The sequence below is a fragment of the Elephas maximus genome, chromosome 25 (assembly GCF_024166365.1).
Source record: "Elephas maximus indicus isolate mEleMax1 chromosome 25, mEleMax1 primary haplotype, whole genome shotgun sequence".
Classification (NCBI taxonomy): Eukaryota; Metazoa; Chordata; class Mammalia; order Proboscidea; family Elephantidae; genus Elephas; species Elephas maximus.
The window spans coordinates 3,967,237-3,988,424 of NC_064843.1; the positions used below are offsets into that span (position 1 = coordinate 3,967,237).

At 45.4% G+C, this 21,188-nt stretch overlaps 1 protein-coding gene across 1 annotated transcript in view; it reads right to left on the minus strand.

Moving 5' to 3' along the window:
* Positions 1 to 21,188, minus strand: part of MYT1 (myelin transcription factor 1) — an 84,518-nt gene that overhangs the window by 54,662 nt on the left and 8,668 nt on the right. The window contains exon 2 of the mRNA XM_049869122.1: positions 2,535 to 2,635. Coding sequence (XP_049725079.1) covers positions 2,535 to 2,635 — 101 coding nt within the window. The remainder of the gene's footprint in view (positions 1 to 2,534; positions 2,636 to 21,188) is intronic.

Sequence of the window (21,188 nt, forward strand, 5' to 3'; positions counted from 1 at the left end):
TGGGCCACAGGAGGTGGCCTAGCTGAGCCCCATCAAATCACCAGCCTTCTCCATGAAGCCATACTTGTACCGTAATTCATTGACCATTATGTAATTTTGCTGGAATATTTCATTCTTCAAGGTCAAGAAAGGGCTTCAGGAGGCACCATCAATCCCCACTCCTTTTCTCCTTAACAGAAACAAAGGCACAAGCCCAGGGCTTCTGAAGACATGCCCCCTAACTCTTCTCTGACAGCTGCTGCCACTGTGGCGCTGTCCGAGTGCCTGGTGCTGAAACGGGAGGGTTCTCCCCACAAACCCCACCCACCCCACCCACCCCACCCACCCCACCCACCCCACCCCCCCGCCGCAGCCGTGACCACCTCCCGCTCAAGTCTCCTCTCCCTGCTCACTGTGCAACTGCTACGTTCACCCTTTCCCCCCTAGATGTGGCTGAGCGACAAAGGCTCATCCCTGAGCACTGTGACACCTCTCCCTGTCCCCCTCCCACCCCTTTACCTCCTCAGCCTTCTCAGTGAAAGCTGTGACCTGCCCCCGCCCAGCAGGTCCTGCTGGAATTCAACTTTCACACACAAGTCCTCCCCTGGGCCCCTCTTCATCTTAGATTCTCTGCTCATAACAGTAGTTTGTTCCCTATTTTCAGGCCCAACTCGAGGACAAGGACTCTCAAATGGAACAATTATGAAACAGTCAGTCCTGCCCAGGCATGGGCTCCTTGTGTTTGTGGTGCAGTGCCTGGGCATGGGAGCCTGAATCTTCACAGAAGTTGAGTTTTGAACAGTCACAAGTTGTCCCAACCCCCCTGACCTCATCTTGCCTGGGCAAGGAGATGATCTCAATCTCTTACCCATCCCTTACACGGCTCCCAGACAATTGTAGATAACACTGCACCAAGAGCCCCTGGTGTCAAATCAGGTAATTCTGTGATTTAGTGGCTTCATGCCAGGAAGGCTCCATTTGAATCCTCGGTGCTGGGGTAGGGTGAGGTGGGTGAGGCAAAAAAATTTAAGGGGAACCAAAAACTCAATAATCAAGACAAATAATATTTTAACATAAATGTCATGGGTTGAATTGTATCCCCCCAAAATATGTGTCAACTTGGTTAAGCCATGATTTCTAGTATTGTGTGGTTGTCCTCCATTTTGTGATTATAATTTTATATTAAAGAGGATTAGGGTGGGATTGTAACACCCTTACTAAGGTCACATTCCTGAGTCTGCACAACCTTTTATCTTACAAGAGATAAAAGGAAAGGGAAGCAAGCAAAGAGCTGGGAACCTTATATCACCAAGAAAGCAGTGCCAGGAGCAGTGCACATCTTTGGACTGAGGGTTCCTGTGTGGAGAAGCTCCTAGTCCAGGGGAAGATTGATGACAAGGACCTTCCTCCAGAGCCAGCAGAGAAAGGAAAGCTTTCCCTGGAGCTGACACCCTGAATTTGGACTTCTAGCCTCCTAGACTGTGAGAAAATAAATCTCTTTGTTAAAGCCATCCGCTTGTGGTATTTCTGTTATAGCTGCACTAGTGACTAACATAAATATTTTTAAAAACGAAATTTAATGCAAAAATCCATGTTTAACAAAAATACCAAATTCTTAAGTAAGGACAGTCTCAATGGTACTGATGTTTCCTTTTGCCTGTAGTCATCCACTGGGGAAAAGTGTGAGGGGAAGTGCTTAACAAGGAAGATGCAGTGGCCCGGTTAAATGAGTACATTGCCACCAGAGCGAAAAGAACATTGTTGGGGCTCAGGGGGCAAGCCCCTCAAAGAAGTTCACGTGTCAACACTCAAGTTCCTTTCTATCTACAGCCTGGGTGCAACCCCAGTGGCTGTTTCTGGGCTGTGGCTGTAATCCTTGAGTGAGAACACGTCAGCATGTCAGGTGAGGGAGGTCAGAATCTGACCCCTGGCAGGACCACCCTCCAAGCTTGTGGCCAGCCTTGACCCCAGGACCTGGCCTGCCAGACAGGCAGTGGGAAGTTCTAGGATCAGAGGTTATGCATGCACGGGACATGGTAGGGCTTGAGAATGTCCATGGAGGCAGGGGCCTGGATCACCTCCATCAGAGGGCGCCAGACACGTCTGTGGAAGGTGTCCACTACCCGCCTCCAAGTGGGGAGATCAGAGTAAAATCATCACAGCCTCCGGAGTTCATGCCAACAAACCATGTTGGACCCTGGCGGGGCTCAGACAGCCCCAAGGAGAGCAGGTGTGCAGACTGGGGGCAGGCAAGGTGCATGATGGAGCCCAGGTGTGGTCACACCTGCAAGTGGGGAACTGGATGGGAGGCAAGACTCTCTGTCTCGTTTTAGTCTCTCCAACATCATTTTTCTTCCTCTAATTTTAAAGTGATCAGATTATTGATGGGCCTATTCCCCCCTCATCCCCACCAAATCTGGACTCTGAGGAGGATGAGACCAAAGGCCACCTCTGTGTTCCATGCCTGGGACCTGGAAAGACCTGCACAGACAGCCAAGGGAGTGGGGGGACTGGGAAGGTTCCTGCCACAGCCCTTCTGCCCTACAGCGTCTCACCTTGTGTCGTCTGCCCAAGAGGCTCTCTGAGGTCCTGCAGCTGCTCGTCTTGTCACTGTGGGTCCACCTCTGGCTCAGCAGCTCACCCCGGAACTCATTTTCTGAGGGTGTAAAAAACACAGGATCAGGGAAAGAGAGCTGACAGCTGCAGTGCCAGCTCGGGGGTACACACAAGAGAACCTGGGCCTCTCTGCACCCTGTCTCAGGAAAAGAAAACTTTCAGTCCAGTCAGTGAGTCAGAGGCATAATATGCTGACCATGCTATCTAATTTTAGTCTGAATTTCTAGACTAACAGCTATGTTTTTTGTTTTTTAAAATAAAAAATACGTTTTTTATTTTAAAAAACATAGCTGTTAGTCTGTAAAAACCAAGATGTGAAACCATGTCCCCCAAGAGGTCTTAACCAAGTAATCATCTGCACCCCTCAGAATACACATACTCAGGAAGAGTGCTGCCTGGGTGTTGTTGCCAAGAAGATATTTTTGCAAACTAGACAAAAAAATACATGTAAGCATCTTGTGACCATGATCTTAGCATCCTGTGAAACTATCCGTAATCACTAACTATACTATTGATAATCAGTAACCAGTCAGAGTGTTGCTATGACAATATTCATTGATTTTCCTGTAACTGCTCTCCCTACAGTTTGGTTCCTCTTTTTACCCTGTAAGAATACTTGCATGAAGAAACTGCCCTGGGACTACCTGGCTCCATTTTCAATGAGCTATGTAGTTCCCCAATTACGATTGTTTTAAACCCTTAACAAAGCTCTCTGTTTTAATATGAAACATTATTCAAGTTTTTCTCTACAATATTTTGGTATCAGAAGTGGGATCCAAAGGCAATTTGCCTGCTAAGCAACCTAGGAAGGGACTGTGGAACGTTGGCACTTCGTATGCTCAATCCACTTTTCTAACTCTTGGGAGTTGTCTTCAGGTAACTTGGACCAAGGACCTCCACCCTCTTTGTGTTTGAAGTCCTTTGAGGTTTGTTAACGGTCTTTTATCTCTTTACTTTTGGCTCACTTGAGAGCATTTTGACAATTTTGTTATCTGGCAAGTTGCAGCTTGATTCAGGCTGTGTGAACTCACTGTGTTTTTCTCTAAACGCCCATTAAAATTTCTTCAGGTGTGTCTTTGGTGAAGGCTCTGGAGTGGTTTTCACATGTGTGTTTGCAGTCTTAGTGAGGATACAGAGTGCCATTAGCCACTGGTATGCACTCATTAAAGGGAATTTAGAGTTTTCTGTGCAGTGACTTGATATCTAAAATCAGTTTGAATGGTTACTCACTATAATTTAATTTTTAGACCAACACTGCTATTCACTGGCATAAAATTGTCTAAGAGAAACCTAAGTTTTCTTTTAAACTGTGGTGCATCCTTTTGGTTTCCCATTTGTTTCCTGAAACACTGACTATTTATAATAAGAGACTAGAACTTCCTGCCAACATGGCGCCATAGATAGAAGCCCCACAACTTCCCTCCACAACAAAGACCTGAAAAACTAAGTAAAATGGAGACAAACGTCATCCCTGGAACCTAAAGTGCCAAACAAAGAGATAGAAAACTCAGCCAAGCATTGAATGGAATACGAAACTGACAGAGGATGGAAAGTGAGGAGAGATACATGTAGAGGGCCACATCAGCTAACACAGCATGAATCTGCCATCTTGGACTCCAGTTGGGGATCGACAGACAGGGAGCACGGGAAAGCAGCTTCACAGAACTCCCAGCAGGAGACAGAGCACCCGGTAACCACCAGTACAGGCTTTCCCATCCCCCATTCACTCCCCACTGCTTTACTTCCAAGCTTCCTGGCTGGCTGCAGTGGCGTGGCCAACTGAGAAGTGTAGCATTCATGCTGCTTGGATTCACCCCAATCACGTTGGAGATCAGTGGACAAGGAGTACGGGAAAGCAGCTTCACGAAGTTCCCAGCAGGAGACAGAGCACCCAGAGCGATATATGCTTTCCTAACCACTACCACCCCCGCCCCCCCCCCCCCGGCAGCCTCCTCTGCTTCCAGCCAGCCACAGACTCTTGGCAGGGAGGCAACTGCTTTGGCCTCAGGCTGCTTGGATTCACCCTGCCCACACTGGCTGGGCCCCTGAGCTGGTGTTGGTTCTTTCCATCTCTTTTGGTTTCTTCTATCCCTCTTACCACCTCCCCCTCCTTTCTCTGGAACACATGGCTCCACATGCCATCTTTGCTTCTTCTTGAAAGGCTGTGAAGCCATGCTCAACTAGGGAACCACTTCCCTGGCCTGCAACACCTTGATGGTGGGGATCTCTGGGGCTTTTTTTTCCTTGTTTTGCTTTGTTCTGTTCTGTTTTGTTTGTTTGTTTTCTCCTTTTTGCAACTTGGAAGGCCCCTTCTAGCCAGGCTGCATTGCAGGGCTTATGAGCCACTCCCCCTTTCTGTGCACCCATGTAGATGGGATCCCTGGGGGCATCTGGTTTTTTCTTCTTCTTTTTTTTTTTCTTTTCTCTCTCTTTTTCCCTTTCTGTCTGTCTTCATTTCTCAGTTCTCATCTCTCCACACTTATCTTCCTTTCCTGTCTCTTGAATACCTGGTGCTGTGTGACATCTATACCCCCTTGAGCCAGGCTATACTGCACAGCCTGGGAACCACTTCCCCAGTCTTAGCAGCCCCACTGGTGGGACTCTGGGACTCCTGGGGACTTTTTTTTTCCCCCAGATTTTTATGTAGTTATTTTTTCTTTCTTTTTCCCTTTTTGCTTTTCTCCATTTCTTGGTTTCTCATCTCTCCACTCCAATGGCAAGCTGCTTTAGCACTTTTTTTTTGTTTTCTCTTTCTTTCTTTGCTTGTTTGTTTTTGGCTCCTGTTTTTCTCTCCACCCTATTCTCTTTCACATTCACCTATCAGCTCCAAACATCACAGCCTCCCCCTCTTTCCTGCCTACCTGCACTGTACACTGAACATCACACCCCCAAGGAGCACAGGCACAGCCTATTGGAACCTGCCAAGCACTGACTCCTGGCCCACCCTGTTGGCCCTAGTACATGCCACAAACAACTCATCCCAGCCCCTCCCCTTCAGCTAGCCCTGCCCTGCTGCACCATAGCTGAATGACTGGCCCTGCCCATTGGACAAGGAGATAAAAAGCTTCGTGACTATAGACAAGCAAACAACAAAAAACACACAGCCCGCCTGCTCAGGTTTAACCAAATAAAACAAAAAAGCAGGATGAAACAAACAAATCTACAATCAAGAAACAAAGAAAATAACTACTGAATGTCCCAAAGACAGCAGACAATATCAAAACATATTTAAATAAATAAAAAAAAAAAGACAGGATGGGTCCAGTAGACATCCAAAATAAAACACCAGATGACTTTCCAGTAGAAGAAAAGGCACTAGAACTATCTGACAGGGAATTCAAATCTCTAACATTCAGAGCAATCCAAGAGTTGAAGCAAAAAGCAGACAAAAAATGAGGAAAAAACAGACAAATTTTTGGAAAAGGCAGACAGATTCATGGAAAACACAGACAAAAAAATGGAACAATTCAGGAAAGTAATACAGGAACTAAATGCCAAAATAAATTCACAACTAGAAATCATACAAAAACAACAATTAGAAATCCAAAAGATAAACAAGATTTCAGAAATAGTGTCATAGAAGGGCTGAGGAGCAGATTGAAATGATGGAAGACAGAATCAGCAAAATTGGAGACAAATGCTTGGATATGACTCTGTTTAAGGGAAAATCAGAAAAAAAGAAGGAAGAAAAATGAAGAAACCCTGAGAATTATGTGGGATACAATCCAAAGCAAAAATTTGCAAGTGATCAGAGTTCCAGAACAGAGAGAGAATACAGAAAACAAAGAGAGGATCATTGAAAAATTGCTGACAGAAAAATTCCTTAATATCATGAATGATGAAAAGCTGACCATCCAAGAAGCTCATATAGGATAGAACCCAAAAGAAAAACACCAAGGCATATCATAATCATACTCGCTAAAACCAAAGACAAAGGAAAAATCCTGCAAACAGCTTGAGAAAAACAAAAAGTCACATACAGAGGAGAAACAATAAGACTAAGCTCTGATTATTTGGCAGAAACCATGCAGGCAAGAAGGCAATGGGATGACATATATAAATTGCCAACCAAGAATAATATATCTTGCAAAACTTTCATTCAAATATGATGGTGAAATTAGGACATTTCCAGATAAACAGAAATTAAGGGAATATGTGAAAAGCAAGCCAAACTTACAAGAATTATTAAAGGGAGTCCTTCAGTCTGAGAACAAACAACATCAGACCATAGCCTGAATCTAGGACACAAAATTGTACCAGTCAGATACCAACCTAGGAAGTAAACTCCAAAACCAAAACACTTGCAACAGGGAACCAGAGAGGTTAATCCGTCAATGACAACAACATCAGAACAATACAAGAGGGAATAAATGGTATAGGCATAGAACTTTTTAATGGAGAGGAAGGCAAGGCAATACTGAGTAATAATATACTGGTTCAAACCTAGGAAGATAAGGGTAAGTTTCAAGGTAACCACAAAAAAAGTTAACAAACCTACTCATCAAAATAAAGAAGAAAAACATGAAGTCTCAATAAAAACAAAATCCACAAAAACAAAAGAAATTCATAAACAAAAGGAATTCAGCACAGGAGAGTAAGAGGAACAAAGAAAACATTAGATGAATCTGTGAAGCATCTCATAACATGGATGCATCTGGAAGACATTATGCTGAGTGAAATAAGTCAATCACAAAAGGACAAATATTGTGTGAGGCCACTGCTGTAAAAGCTCATGAAAAGTTTTTCATACAAAAAGAAACAATATTTGACAGTTACGAGGGAGAGGAGGGATGGGGATGGAAAAACACTTAATAGACAAAAGATAAGCAGCAACTTTGGTGAAGGGTAAGACAGTACACAACACTGGGGAAGCCAGCACAACCTGTACAAGGCAAGGCCATGGTAGCTCTATAGGCATACACAAACTCCCTGAGGGACCAAATTGCTGGGCTGAGGGCTGTGGGGACCATGGTCTCAGGGAACATCTAGCTCAATTGGCATAACAGAGTTTATAAAGAAAATGTTCTACATTCTACTTTGGTGAGTAGTGTCTGGGGTCCTAAAAGCCTGGGAGCGGTCATCTAGGATACTCCACTGGTCTCACCCGTTCGGGAGCAAAGAAGAATGAAGAAAACTAAAGACACAAGGTAAAGATTAGTCCAAAGGACTAACGGACCACATCTACCATGGAATCCACCAGACTGAGTCCAGTATAACTAGATGGTGCCCAGCTACCACCACTGACTGCTCTGACAGGGATCAGAATAGAGGGACCTGGACAGAGCTGGAGAAAAATGTAGAAAAAAATTCTAACCCAAAAAGAAAGACCGACTTGCTGGCCTGACAGAGACTGGAGAAACCCTGAGAGTATGGCCCCTGGACACCCTTTCAGCTCAGTAATGAGGCCACTCCTGAAGTTCACCCTCAGCCAAAGATTGAACAGACTCACAGAACAAAACAAGACTAAAGGGGCGCACCAGCCTTGGGGCAGGGACTGGAAGGCAGGAGGGAACAGGAAAGCTGATAATAGGGAATCAAGGGTTGAGAAGGGAGAAGGTTGATGTGCCGTGGTGTTGTTAACCAATGTCATACAACTGTGAGTGTACTATTTGATGAGAAACTAGGTTGTTCCTGTAAACCTTCATCTAAAGTTCAATAAAAAAAAATAAAATAAAAGACTAGACCTCTAGTCAGCACAATAAAGTTCAAAAAGAATGCCTTATATGTTGTCTTGTATGTTATTTGAACTAGCCTTATGGAATCACAAATTTATGTAATTGTCTCATTTCATGTTTAACTTTTTGTATGTCTTGACTCGAAAGCCGTGACTAGTAGTTGTTTGTTTCTTTTTGTTTTGTTTTGTTTTTTTCTCATAAGGAAGTCTTTTAAGTAACTTAAGCTGAATTGAATATATAGGAAAATTTTAAAATCTGAAGTCTGAGTTCTCAGAGGTAATGGCTGAATTTTTCACAGTTGAAACCTGAAGTTTCTTTTAGCCTCTACTTTTTAAAGTATACACAATTTTTCTTTTCTGGTCAGAAGCCACCAGAGACCTTAACTTCCGCTTTTTCAGCAAAAAGAAAGAATGAAAATTTTTGAGAGCCATTCTAGCTGCTGAGGTACATTCCTGAAGACTATTACTGACCTCAACAAATCTCTTCTATCCAAATTCTGTAACACTGAATTCTTCTTGTCCTTTTGATGTCACTTGCTAAAAAGTTATTTGCATTTCTCTAAGCACACGAAGATCTTTTTTTTTATGTGCCTTTTCAGCTCTAAGAGAAGGTTTTAACATCTTCAAGAACCTTCAAGACCTCATCCACAAAAACAGCAAATGGCATCATCAAGGCCATGGTTTGACTTGAGAATTCACATCATTTATCCATGAAGATTTTTTTTACTACTATTCAGATATTTAGAGACTTGATAATCTTGGTGTATTTTAGTATATTCTGACTATATGGTATCATATCGCAAGATTATTGTGTGTTATGTCTGAAGCTTTCTTGAAAATAAGGTTAATCATTATGTTTACAGATATTTTTTAATTGACTTTTGCCTTACCTTACTTTTGTAATTTGCATCAAATCTTGCATTCTTAAGAATTATTATTACTATAAGTTAATCATGGTCATATTAAGTTTTGCTGTCTGCAGATAAGTCTTTACTTTGATGACTTACTGAAAACCTTTGACCAAAATATCGCAACAGAAAATTGGGCTGTCTTGGACTCATGAAAAACACTGAGACTAGACTGAATCACAATTTTCAGAACTCTTATGTAGAATAACATGGAACCAAAATTAGCTTCATGGAACTAAGTAAACTAAAAAAATATTTAAATTGAGCTCATAGACGAAGTTTACTTGTATTGATTTCTCTGCTCTTCTATTTGTTTTGTTTGCTATATTTTTTTAATTGCTTTTCTCCATGAACTTCAAGTTATTCCGTGTTTTGATATAAAATTTTTCCCATGTAAATGATAGAAGTTAATGCTGCCTAGTGCATTTACTTATTGTTAATTAGCAGATCAACTACCTTATTTATTTTATTTTCCATGATGACAGTTATAACTATTGCTTAAAATTTCTAGAAGAATTGAATATTTCATATATGAGCCATTAAAATTCTTAGGGCTTCCTTTTTATTATCAAACATTCCTTTTCACCATTATCAAATTGCATTCTAGCTTAAATCCCATTTTGACATTTGGGTTTTTTCCTTGTGAACCCAGACCTCTTTTTATGAAACCACTTTTAGAGAAAATTTGTTCACTAGAATTATGATTTTAATCATCATTTTCATCATAATAGACACTATTAAATGTTACATAAAATTAATCGCCCATGTTTTAACCTCAAGAACTAATACGGTGCCCATGAAAAAAAAAACAGCATATATAGAAACCATCCAGGTCAGTGAGGGACTGAAAGAATAAGTCAGCCCTTTGTGCCTCTGATCCATTTTACCTAACACTGTCACCTCTTTCCCTCCCTCTTTTGAGGCCCACCAGGGTGTCTCCCTCTAAAGCATGTCCTGAAGCTAGGGAAAACTTGGCAGAAGACGAATTACTCCTCTGTAAGCAACATGAGGCCAGCCCGGCCTGAAGAGGAGAACTCCACTATGTCAAGGAAAACAGAAAACAGTGGTGCTCGGTCACAATTGCAGTGTGGCATCTGAGGTCTTAAATGCTTAATAATTCAAGCAGCCACTGGAGTAAACAATGGTAGCAAGCATGGCCATGTGAGAGAGACTACTCGATTCATCAGTGATCAACAGATGCTCTATGAGATCTTTGATCAAAAGGAGGGAAGTGTCTTGGGAAAAAACAACTTTCGGCGCAGTCAGTGAAACAGAGGCGTAATACGCTGACCGTGCTGTGTAATTTCAGTCTGAGTTTCTAGACTAACAGCTATTTTTTTTTTTAAATAAAAATCATGTTTTTCCTTGGTGGTAAAAACCAAGATGTGAAACCATACCCCCCAAGGGGTCTTAACCAAGTGACCATCTGCATCCCTCAGGAAGAGTGCTGTCTGGGTGCTGTTGCCAACAAGATATTTTTGCAAACTAGACGAAAAAAATACATGTAAGCATCCTGTGACCATGATGTAAGCATCCTGTGACCATGATGTAAGCATCCTGTGACCATGATGTAAGCATCCTGTGACCATGATGTAAGCATCCTGTGACCATGATGTAAGCATCCTGTGAAATGATCCGTAATCACCAACTATACTATTGATAAGCGGTAACCAATCAGAGTGTGATTATTATAATGTTCATTGATCTTCCTGTGATTGCCCTCCCTATGGTTTGGCTCCTCTTTTTACCCTAAAAGAATACTTGTATAACGAAGCCGCCTGGTTCCATTTTCAATGGGCTATGTAGTTCCCCAATTCCAATTGTTTTAAACCCTTAATAAACCTCTCTTTTAACTTGAAACAGCACTCAAGTTTTTCTCTACAATTCCATGTGCAGAACCTCCTTTCTGGAACTCCTGGGATGACAGACAACGCCTGTGTCCTGTGGCTGTTCCTGGAACAAGACAGGAGCTCTTTGGGGGAAAGCACCCCTGACCTGGGACACTCCCTGGGGCTCAGCGTCCTGCGCCTTCTCCAAAGCCGTCTGCCAAATGGCTTCCCTCCTCACATGCACGCTGCCTCCAGGGCCTCCAGTTAATGTTTAATTCCTCACATGAACCCACATCTGAGCAGAGGCCGCATGCATCGCTGGACGTGACAGAGACGTGCTTTGTGCACCTATCCCTGCACGTCACTCCCGTTGCCACGACAACTGCTCTCTCTGCAGGAGCGCTTCAAAAGAAGGTCATTAAGTAACCAACAATAAAAACAGGAAATGAATATCCCTGGATTTTGTTCCTGGCTCCTCCTTGGAAATGAGTTGAGCTCCGCTAAATGCAGGTCAGCATGCTGTCACGCCCGCTATCTCTTCCCCTTGAATTTTTTTCTAGAATTCCTCTTCTCCCGGGCCCAAAACAGCCCCATGGGCTGGCCACAGCATCCCCTTGCCACCTGGAAATGCCTCCATCCCATTACAGGCCTCATTGTGTCCCCAGGGAGCACAACCACAGAGGAAACAGGTCTGGTTGCCAAGAAGATGGCAGACCTGTGAGGCAGTCTTCAAGGGACTGGTGAAGCCACCACGTTTGGTCCCTCTGCACACCCCTACTGCACACCTCTCCTGTGCACGCCCCCCTGCTGAAATGTACTTCAGTCTGAGAACCTGTGAGTCCTGGGGCTTTGGCTCTGGGCGAGCCAGAGCCCTCAATTATCATGCCAAGCAGGGCATCAGGGTCGATGTGGGGCCAAGCCCCACCCACCACAGGCATTCAGACTCCCAGAGCAAGGATGGGAACATGGATGAAGGCACTTAGAAGCCTTGCGGGGAGCTGATCAACAAGGAGGAGGACTCAGCTGAGGGTTAGGAACATGGGACCAGCATGGGAAGTGTGGGGAGCCTCATCCACGAGGTGGGAGGCAGATTCCTTGTGTCTCCTCCACAGAGAGGGTGGGGTTGGGCACGGCTGGACATGAGGCACGGGTTCCACTCTCATTCACACACCTGGGCTTGAGGACGTTGGGGAGCGAGGCATCTCAGACCTGTAGGCGGAAGTGAGTCCTCATCACGGTGACCGTCACAGTGACACATGTGGTCAAGGAGCTGGCATGACTCATGCTGACACTGGATGGGAAGGGCACAGGCCTGGACAGCAGGAGGACGATGCCTACCAGGCCACCCCAGGCAACTCCTGACACATTTTCTGCTCCTCAGAGAACCTGGCCAGCATGAGTGGTGCAGGCTCCCTGAGAAAGGGCCTCCGTCTGCTACCCAACAGGAACAGCCAGCTGCCTCGTGCTCCTGCCGCCCACGGCCCTAGAAGCTAGGTGAACCCATGCGGGGCCCATTCTCCCCAGGCACCCTCGGAGCGGGGCCCACATCTGCTCAGGCAATGTGATGGACCCAGAGCATCTGCTCCAGCATTGTCACTTCCTTGTGACCGTGGAACAAGGCATCCTTATGGACCATGACCTTGGGTGGGAACACACGCAGACCACAGCCTGAAGGCCCAGCCCCATCTCCTCGGGTGCGGCTCTATTCCTTCAGGCTGCTGGCCAGCAAACTGCAGCCTCTTCCAGAGCCCAGGAGAGCCAGCCAGTCTCTTCCTTGGCCAGGCTCTGCCCCCAGGCACCCCACCTGCATTTGGGAAGATTGGGCTCAGAGACACTGGGCAACACACCCAAGCCTGACCCCTGGTTTCACCTGGCCCGTGGCAGCTGGACTCTCTTGGACTTAACTTTTCTGTGAGTCAGAGAGGAAGGAACACTCTGGAGAGTCAGAAACGTGGACAGGAAGTACGTAGCTAGTGCCACATGCCACCGAGCTGCTGTCGCTATCCTGTGGGGCTCCACTGCCAGAAGTCTCATCAGAACAGGCTCTTCTTCAACCCACCCAACTCATAGTGACCCTGTAGTACAGAGTAGAACTGCCCCTTAGGGTTTCCAAAGCTGTAAACCTTTATGGAAGCATGCTGCCACATCTTTCTCCCAAGAAGCAGCTGGTGAGTTCGAACCACAAAAATTCCGGTTAGCAATCGAGCACTTTAACCACTGCACCACTATGGCTTAGGTCTGCACTAATTCCTGGAATCCCTGCTCAGCCAGGCACATGGGTAATGGATGTCAGAGCCACTGCATCTCTCCTGCAGCAGCCAGCCAGGAGTAGCTCCTGGAGCCCGAGAAGTGTAAGCTATGCTGTAGCCTCTCTCTTTAGGGGAGCCAGAAGAGGCCTGGAGTCTTTGGGGGGCCTGAAACCTTCAGGGGACCCAGAGTCTTTGGGGGACCCAGAGTCTTCAGGGTGCCTTGAGTCTTTGAGGAGCCCCGAGTCTTGGGGAGTCCTGGAACCCTTGGATGACCCAGAGTCATTGGGGGCCTAGAGTGTTTGGGGGGCCAGGAGTTCCTGGGGAGCCCAGAGTCTTTAGGGAGCCTGAAGTTTTTGGGGTGCCTGAACTCTTCAGGGGACCTGGAGTCTTTGCTCTTTGAGTCCTCCCTGCTGAAGGCTCACCTCAGTATTGCCGGGCATCCATCCCCACAATGGCCCATAACATCTCTTCACAGAGGCAAGATTCCCCGCCCCCCCCCCCGTCTCAGCCATCAGCTCCTCAGGCCAGAACCCGGGGAGCTGGCCTGACCCCAAATCCTGCCAACGCTCCCTTCTAAATCTCGCCAGAATCCAGCCACATTTGACCTCACCATGGCCACACCTCAGCCATGCCAGCACCACCTTGACCCAACCCCAGTCTGGCCAGCCACCCACCCTCCACTGCCTCTCTGCTCCCTCTCCTCCTTTTTCGCAGCTCTATGGTCCAGGGACCTGCCTCCAGTGGTGGATGCTCCTCCTCGGGCCATTTATTGCAGCTGTAGTTGTCATAGGTATGTCAGACTCCACGCCACCATCCACTCCAAGAGCCAGCACAATGCCTGACTGGTAAGTTGGGCTCAGTGAAGATGTGTGGGATAAATCAGTGAATCGTGCATGCATGTGAGTGTGTGTATGTGCACATGTGTGTGTTGTGAGTGTGTGTGTGCATGTGTGTGAGTGTGTGGGTATGTGTGTGTGCATGTGCATGTGTGGGGGGGTACGTGTGTGCGTGTGTGTATGTGTGGGTGCGGGTGCATGTGTGCACGTGAGTGTACAGCCACTCTCTGGCACTCGTGCTCAGCATCATAACACACATCCCAGAGGCCCCCTCTCTCAGCTGTGAGCTCCCTGGAGGAAAAGAGCACATTAATTTCATATTTCCATCCTCAAAGTCTAGTGAAAGGCCAGACATGATGTGGCAGTCCAGTAGCTCTTTGTTGAATGAATGAAAGAGTGAATAAATGAGAGTGCATCACCAACTTCTAATCAGACCAGGATAGATGATTCTCACAAAGTCTTGAGATAAAGGCTCTAAATTTGGCAGGTGGAACATTGGGAAGTAGAGGTATGACCCCTCAAAGGACATATCAGAACCATCAGGGGGTGGAGTTGGGGGACAAGTGCAAATCAGAACCTCCAGCATACTTCCCGAAGTTGACAAATAGTTGATGTAATATAAATTCTACTGATGAAAGGGTGTGTATGCCAATAAGTACTTGAAAAGATGTTCAACATGGTACGTCATCGGGGAAATGCAAATCAAAACCACAATGAGATACCGCTTCACACACACTAGGATGTTGTTGTTGTTGTTAGGTGCTGTCAAGTCGGTTCCCACTCATAGTGACCCTATGCACAACAGATAGAAACACTGCCTGGTCCTGCTCCATCCTTACAATCGTTGTTATGCTTGAGCCCATTGTTGCAGCCACTGTGTCAATCCTCCTCTTTGAGGGTCTTCCTCTTTTCTGCTGACCCTGTACTTTGCCAAGCATGATGTCCTTCTCCAGGGACTGATCCCTCCTGACAACATGTCCAAAGTATGTAAGACGCAGTCTCGCCACCCTTTCTTCTAAGGAGCATTCTGATTGTACTTCTTCCAAGACAGATTTATTCGTTCTTCTGGCAGTTCATGGTATATTCAATATTCTTCGCCAACACCACAATTCAAAGGCATCAACTCTTCTTAGGTCTTCCTTATTCACTGTCCAGCTTTCACATGCATATGATGCGATTGAAAATACCGTGGCTTGAGTCAGGCACACCTTAGTATTCAAGGTGACGTCTTTGCTTTCCAACACTTTAAAGAGGTCCTTTGCAGCAGATTTACCCAATGCAATGTGTCCTTTGATTTCTTGACTGCTGCTTCCATGGCTGTTGATTGTGGATCCAAGTAAAATGAAATCCTTGACAACTTCATTCTTTTCTCTGTTTATCATGATGTTGCTCATTGGTCCAGTTGTGAGGATTTTTGTTTTCTTTATGTTGAGGTGCAATCCGTACTAAAGGCTGTCGTCTTTGATCTTCATTAGTAAGTGCTTCAAGTCCTCTTCACTTTCAGCAAGCAAGGTTGTGTCATCTGCATAACGCAAGCTGTTAATGAGTCTTCCTCCAATCCTGATGCCCCATTCTTCTTCGTACAGTCCAGCTTCTCAGATTATTTACTCAGCATACAGATTGAATAGGCATGGTGAAAGAATACAACCCTGGTGCACACCTTTCCTGACTTTAAACCAATCAGTATCCCCTTATTCTGTCCGAACAACTGCCTCTTGTTCTATGTAAAGGTTCTTCATGAGCACAATTAAGTGTTCTGGAATTCCCCTTCTTCGCAATGTTATCTATAATTTGTTATTATCCACACAGTCGAATGCCTTTGCATAGTCAGTAAAACACAGGTAAACACCCTTCTGGTAGTCTCTGCTTTCAGCCAGGATCCATCTGACATCAGCAATGATATCCCTGGTTCCACATCCTCTTCTGAAACTGGCCTGAATTTCTGGCAGTTCCCTGTTGATATACTGCTGCAGCCATTTTTAAACAATTTTCAGCAAAATTTTGCTTGTGTGTGATAGTAATGATATTGTTCTATAATTTTCCACATTTGGTTAGATCACCTTTCTTGGGAACAGGCATAAATATGGATCTCTTCCAGCCAGTTGGCCAGGAAGATGTCTTCCATATTTCTTGGCATAGACAAGTGAGCACCTCCAGCGCTGCACCTGTTTGTTGAAACATCTCAATTGATATTCCATCAATTCCTGGAGCCTTGTTTTTCGCCAATGCCTTCAGAGCAGCTTGGACTTCTTCCTTCAGTACCATCGGTTCCTGATCATATGCTGCCTCTTGAAATGGTTGAACATCAACTAATTCTTTTTGGTATAATGACTGTGTATTCCTTCCATCTTCTTTTGTTGCTTCCTGCATCATTTGGTATTTTCCCCATAGAATCCTTCACTATTGCAACTTGAGACTTGAATTTTTCTTCAGTTCTTTCAGCTTGAGAAACACCGAGCGTGTTCTTCCCTTTTGGTTTTCCATTTCCAGCTCTTTGCGCATGCCATCGTAATACTTTACTTTGGCTTCTCAAGCTGCCTTTGAAATCTTCTGTTCAGTTCTTTTACTTCATCATTTTTTTTCTTTTTCTTTAGCTGCTCGACGTTCGAGAGCAAGTTTCAGAGTCTCCTCTGACATCCATCTTGGTCTTTTCTTTCTTTCCTGTCTTTTCAATGACCTCTGGCTTTCTTCATATATGATGTCCTTGATGTCATTCCACAACTCGTCTGGTCTTCGGTCACCAGTGTTCAATGCATCAAATCTATTCTTCAGATGGTCTCTAAATCCAGGTGGGATATACCCAAGGTCATATTTTGGCTCTCGTGGACTTGCTCTGATTTTCTTCAGTTTCAGCTTGAATTTGCATATGAGCGATTGATGGTCTGTTCTACAGTTGGCCCCTGGCCTTGTTCTGACTGATGATATTGAGCTCTTCCATCGTCTGTTTCCACAGATGTAATCAATTTAATTTCTGCATGTTCCATCTGGCAAGGTCCATGTGTATAGTTGCCGTTTATGTTGGTGAAAGAAGGTATTTGCAATGAAGAAGTCGTTGGTCTTGCAAAATTCTATCATTTGATTTCCAGCATTGTTTCTATCCCCAAGGCCATACTTTCCAACTACTGATCCTTCTTCTTTATTTCCAACTTTCGCATTCCAATCGCCAGCAATTATTAATGCATCTTGATTGCATGTTTGATCAATTTCAGACTGCAGTAGCTGATAAAAATCTGTTTCTTCTTCTTGGCCCTAGTGGTTGGTGCGTATATTTGAATAATAGTCATATTAACTGGTCTTCCTTGTAAGCGTATGGATATTATCCTATCACTGACAGGGTTGTACTTCAGGATAGATCTTGAAATGTTCTTTTTGACGATTAATGCAACACCATGCCTCTTCAAGTTGTCATTCCCAGCGTAGTAGACTATATGATTGTCCAATCCAAAATGGCCAATACCAGTCCATTTCAGTTCACGAACGCCTAGGATATCGATGTTTATGCATTTCACTTCATTTTTGATGATTTCTAATTTTCCAAGATTCATACTTTGTACATTCCAGGTTCTGATTGTTAATGGATGTTTGCAGCTGTTTATTCTCACTTTGAGTCACGCCACGTCAGCAGACGAAGGTCCCAAAAGCTCTACTCCATCCATGTCATTAGGGTCGACTCTACTTTGAGGAGGCAGCTCTTCTCCAGCCATCTTTTGAGTGCCTTCCAACCTGAGGGGCTCATCTTCCAGCACTATATCAGACAATGTTCTGCTGCTATTTATAAGGCTTTCACTAACTAATACTTTTCAGAAGTAGACTGCCGGGTCCTTCTTCCTAGTCTGTCTTAGTCTGCAAGCTCGGCTGAAACCTGTCCTCCATGGGTGACCCTGCTGGTATCTGAATACTGGTGGCGTAACTTCGAGCATCACAGCAACACACAAGCCCCCACAGTACAACAAACTGACAGACATGTAGGGGCACACTAGGATGGCTAGAATTAAAAAAAAAAAAAAAGACAATAGCAAGTGCTGGTGAGGGTGTGGAGAAATTAGAACCCTCATGTAAAATGGGAATGTAAAATTCTAGTGGGAATGTAGAATGGTGCAACCACTAGGGAAAACAGCCTGGCAGTTCCTCAAAATGTTAAACATAGAGTTACCATATGGCCCAGCTTCACTCACAGGTATCAACCCAAGAATGGAAGCTCATCCACACACAGTCTTGTATACCCTGTTTATAATAGTTTTATTCATACTAGCCTAAAAGTGGAAACAGCACATACGTCTATCAGCTGCTGAGTGGACAATACAAGGCACAGCAGAATAGCATTTGGCGGTAAAAAGGGATGAAGTTTTGATACATGCTACAACATGGATTAACCTTGAAAACATTATGCTCAGTGAAAGAGCCAGAAGCAAAAGGCCACATATTGTGTGAAATGTTCAGAACAGGCAAATCCATAGACACAGAAGTTGGATTAGTGGTTGCTTGGTACTCGGGGAGGGAGGCTGGGAGTGACTGCTAATGCCACAGGGTTTCTTTTTGGGGTGATGAAAATGTCCTAAAATTTACATTGTAGTGACGGTTGCACAACTCTATGTCAGTTGCTGTTGAGTGGACTGATTCATAGTGGCTCCATGTGCATCAGTGTAGAAATGTGCTCCATAGAGTGTTCAGTGGCTGATTTTTTGGAAGTAGATTGCCAGGCCTTTCTTCTGAGGTGCCTGTGGGTGACTCAAACCTCCATTCTTTTCAGTTAGCAGCAAGCAATTAACCATTTGCACCACCCGGGGGCATCTATCTAACTATCTGAGAACCCCTGAATCGTATACTTCTAGTGGATGAGTTTTATGATATATAAATTGCATCCCAATAAACCAAACCAAACTCAGTGCCATCGAGTCGATTCTGACTCATAGCAACCCTATAGGACGGAGTAGAACTGCCCCATAGAGTTTCCAAGGAGCGCCTGGTAGATTTGAACTGCCAACCTTTTGGTTAGCAGCTGTAGCTCTTAACCACTATGCCACCAGGGTTTCCCATCCCAATAAAGCCATATAAAAAAAGTCAGTGGTACACATGAGGGAGCCCATGTGTGCAAGTTCCCCAGGCATCCACCCTCGCCAGAGCCGGAGAAGTCCTCACATGCACATCGAGGCCTGGCAGCCACATCAAGGTCAAGGCCTGCACAGTCAGCCACCTCACAAGTCCACTTACCTGGGGAGAGGGGCCTTGAGGATGATGGGGGGAGGGCATGACACATGTAAACCAGGCTGCAGAGTGAACCCCCCTTACTCCTTACTCCTGGAGGCCAGGGGCTGTGTCCAGGATGAGGAGCAGCAATTATACAGGGCAAGCCATGGAGGACAGGCCAGGCCCCTAGGACCACCTGCTGCCCTGGTCAGCAGTAACACACATGGTCAGCACCAGCACTGTCACTCATGGACCGAACCCCGGCTGGGCAGAAGGGAGACAATAGCTCCATACCCACAAGAGGGCCAGGAGACGGTGTGAGCTGGGGGGGCACAGACCAGCCTCTCACTGTGCTGGTCATCCCAGGGCTGCAGCTGCTACCCATAGGTTACCAAGCACTTAGCCCCGCCTGCCCAGTGGCTCTGTGGGGCAGGTCTCCTCAGCTCCTCACTGCCCCTGCAGAAGGAAATGCTGGCAATGCAGATTCCTTGTCCCTCACTGTTCCAGTCCACCAAAACCATCAACTGAATGTCCACTCCAAAAGGTCAGGCCCTGGAATCACACATATGCTTGCATCGTGCCATTTCAAAGGGGAAATGTTTTCTTGCTTTTCTTCTCAATCTCCTTCCACCCTCTCCTTCCACTGCTCAGACATGAGGCAGTGCCCAGCAAGGCAGGTGGGAAGGGTCACAATAGAAATGTAGAAACAATTTAAAGCCCACACAAAATTGACCCATAAGTCCCAGTGGACGTATGGAGAGTGCTCCTAGCCCAGATCCCACCCTCTGCATCCAAAGAGGCCCAAGGACACAGGAGGACAAGGACCTAAGGGATACTCGGACCACGCCCACACCACACCACACCCAGAGATGGCAGTAGGACCAGAACCAGATCCCCAGCCCAGCCCCAGACTACCAGGGAGCTCAACAGTGCCTGTCTTGGGGCCTTTCTGAGACCTGATGGAACTGAAACTTGAGGGAGTGCACCCAGAATCCTGCATTGGATGGATGGATGAGTGGTTGGATGAATGGGTGGATGGGTGGATGGATGGATGGATGGATGGATGGATGGATGGATGGATGGATGGATGGATGGATGGATGGATGGATGGATGGATGGGAGGGGTGGATGGGTGGGCAGGTGGATGGGCAGGTGTGTGGGCAGGTAGATGAGCAAACAAATGGATGAATGTTTTAGGAAGTTCACTCCACCCATAGTACAGTCGGTGGCACAGAGCCTCTGGGAGGCTGGGCAAATGTCGTCCAGTAACAATGGGACAGAGCAGAGGAGCCAAGCTGAGCAGAAGGTGGAGGTTTGTGCAGGACATGTTCTGGAAGCACGATACTGTTGTATATTGTCTTTCTCAATTTGGAAATGAAATATAAAGCTAAAATGATAAATCCAGTAGGAGAGTTGAGAGACAGAACTGGAGGAATCTACTAGAGAAGTGAACAGAAAAACAAAGAGATGGGAATCAGGAAGAAAAACTGGATAAAGCGAGGGCCCTGTATCTGACTTGGAGTTCAGAAAGAGAACCAATAAATTAACCAATAAAGAATAATTTCCCAGAAATTGTAGTTTTCAGTTAAAAGGTCCAGCACAGTGGCTTGAAAAAGACTCACCTGCAGTTACTCCCAGCACTGTAGGATTTTAAAACACCAGGAACAAAAAGAAAATACTAAAGTCTGCCTGATGCAGAAAAGGGCATCATCAAAAGAGGTTCTCAGAACAGCAGCAGATTTCTCAACAGGAGCATGAGGCTAAAAGACAGCAGATGAAGCAAGACCTCCAAAATGTTAAGGGAACTTAACCCTCTATACATAGACAAACTATCATCAAAGAGAGTGGTAGGATAAAAATACTTTCAGGTGTGCATGGTTTCAAAATGTGCCTCACATGCTCCCTGTATC